The sequence below is a fragment of the Populus euphratica genome, unplaced genomic scaffold, assembly GCF_000495115.2.
Source record: "Populus euphratica unplaced genomic scaffold, PopEup_1.0 scaffold232.1, whole genome shotgun sequence".
Lineage (NCBI taxonomy): Eukaryota > Viridiplantae > Streptophyta > Magnoliopsida > Malpighiales > Salicaceae > Populus > Populus euphratica.
This window is the reverse complement of record NW_011500114.1, coordinates 132,981-134,458: the sequence shown is the minus strand read 5'-3', so window position 1 is coordinate 134,458 and position 1,478 is coordinate 132,981. Positions and strand designations below refer to the sequence as shown.

The following is a 1,478-nucleotide window of genomic DNA, read 5'->3' as shown; positions in this document are numbered from 1 at the left end:
AAATCTTAATTTTTTTTAATATTTTTTTTACAAGAAAAATTAATATACAATATCGCGCATGGATCATTAAACTAGTCCCAGCTAAACCCAGACAAAGATCATGAAACCAGGCAAGTTCATTTAAGTTAGATGCACACTCCCTAGCCTTTTTTTTCTTTATATATATATAGTTTTCTCTACATATATATTACTGACTTAAATGTCAGAGAATCATGTACATCAAGAGAGTTATTTTTTAGGCGATTAGAACAACCACTAGCCAAACCTAATTTTCTTGTGAGGTTTTTTCGCGGCTTCATGAGCGTTTCTATCAACTTGATCTGGTATGGCAAGTTTAAGCCATCTCAGCGTGCCATTGTCTCAGATTTTATTGCCTCTGTCTCTTCTAGAAGACCCACGACAGCCCAACCCTCTGTGGCCACGTGATGGAAAGCTACTGAGAAATATTACAACCTTGTCAAGACGAAGAATACCTCTCCTCTTCTCCTCTCTGTAGGAACACAGATTTTAGACGAGAGCTATTCATTGGGGAAATCGCTCTCCAGCAAGCAAATCGTGCAGCTAGCATCGAAGGGTGGTCAAAAGCGTGCAATCAACGTTGTTTTGACATCATCCGATGTTGCTGTTGAAGGGTTTTGCTCTAGTAAATGTGGTACTCATGGGTCCTCTTTGAGTGCTAAAAAAATCAGCGGTAAGAGATCGAAATTTGCTTACATCTGGGTTGGTAACTCTGAGACTCAATGCCCCGGTCAATGTGCGTGGCCATTCCACCAGCCAATCTATGGACCGCAGAACCCTCCATTGGTTGCACCCAACAATGATGTGGGTCTTGATGGTATGGTAATCAATCTGGCTAGTCTTCTGGCTGGGACTGCAACAAACCCGTTTGAAAATGGCTATTTCCAGGGTCCAAAGGAGGCTCCTCTTGAGGCCGCATCTGCTTGTCCTGGGGTCTATGGTAAGGGTGCGTATCCTGGTTATGCTGGGGACTTGTTAGTGGACTCTACAACCGGTGCTAGCTATAATGCTCATGGTGTTAATGGAAGGAAATACGTGCTTCCAGCTTTATTTGACCCTTCAACTTCAACTTGTTCCACTTTAATTTGAGAAAGGATCGCATTAGTGTGTATGAGAGTAGAGAGATTATTCTTTGATTTAATCATTGTTTCATTCAATTATAATAAAATCAAATTTTAAGTATATTTGAATTAATGTTGCCTCTTGAGTATTGATGATACATTACTAAATTGGTTTGTATCTTCTTCTGATTGAATTTGATTAATTAACTCGAGAAAGTAAAAGTGCAATTTTTTTCAATTCAGATATGTAATTACGAAATTAATATTCATTTGTTGTTGTTTATTGTGCTGTATCATCAGCAATTAATAAATAAATTGCATTTTTCATTCATCACAGTTGCATATTGTTTATCAAACCTCAAAATAACGTCGTTGGACATAAAGGTAGTTTTCCAATTT

The 1,478-nt window shown here is 38.2% G+C and overlaps 1 protein-coding gene across 1 annotated transcript; it reads left to right on the top strand.

Moving 5' to 3' along the window:
* The first annotated feature begins 297 nt into the window (after positions 1-297).
* LOC105109883 (protein EXORDIUM-like) lies at positions 298-1,111 on the top strand. Its single transcript, XM_011004746.1, is given in 1 exon segment — positions 298-1,111. A coding segment is annotated over 1 exon segment (810 nt). The 3' UTR covers positions 1,108-1,111.
* The last annotated feature ends 367 nt before the right edge of the window (positions 1,112-1,478 follow it).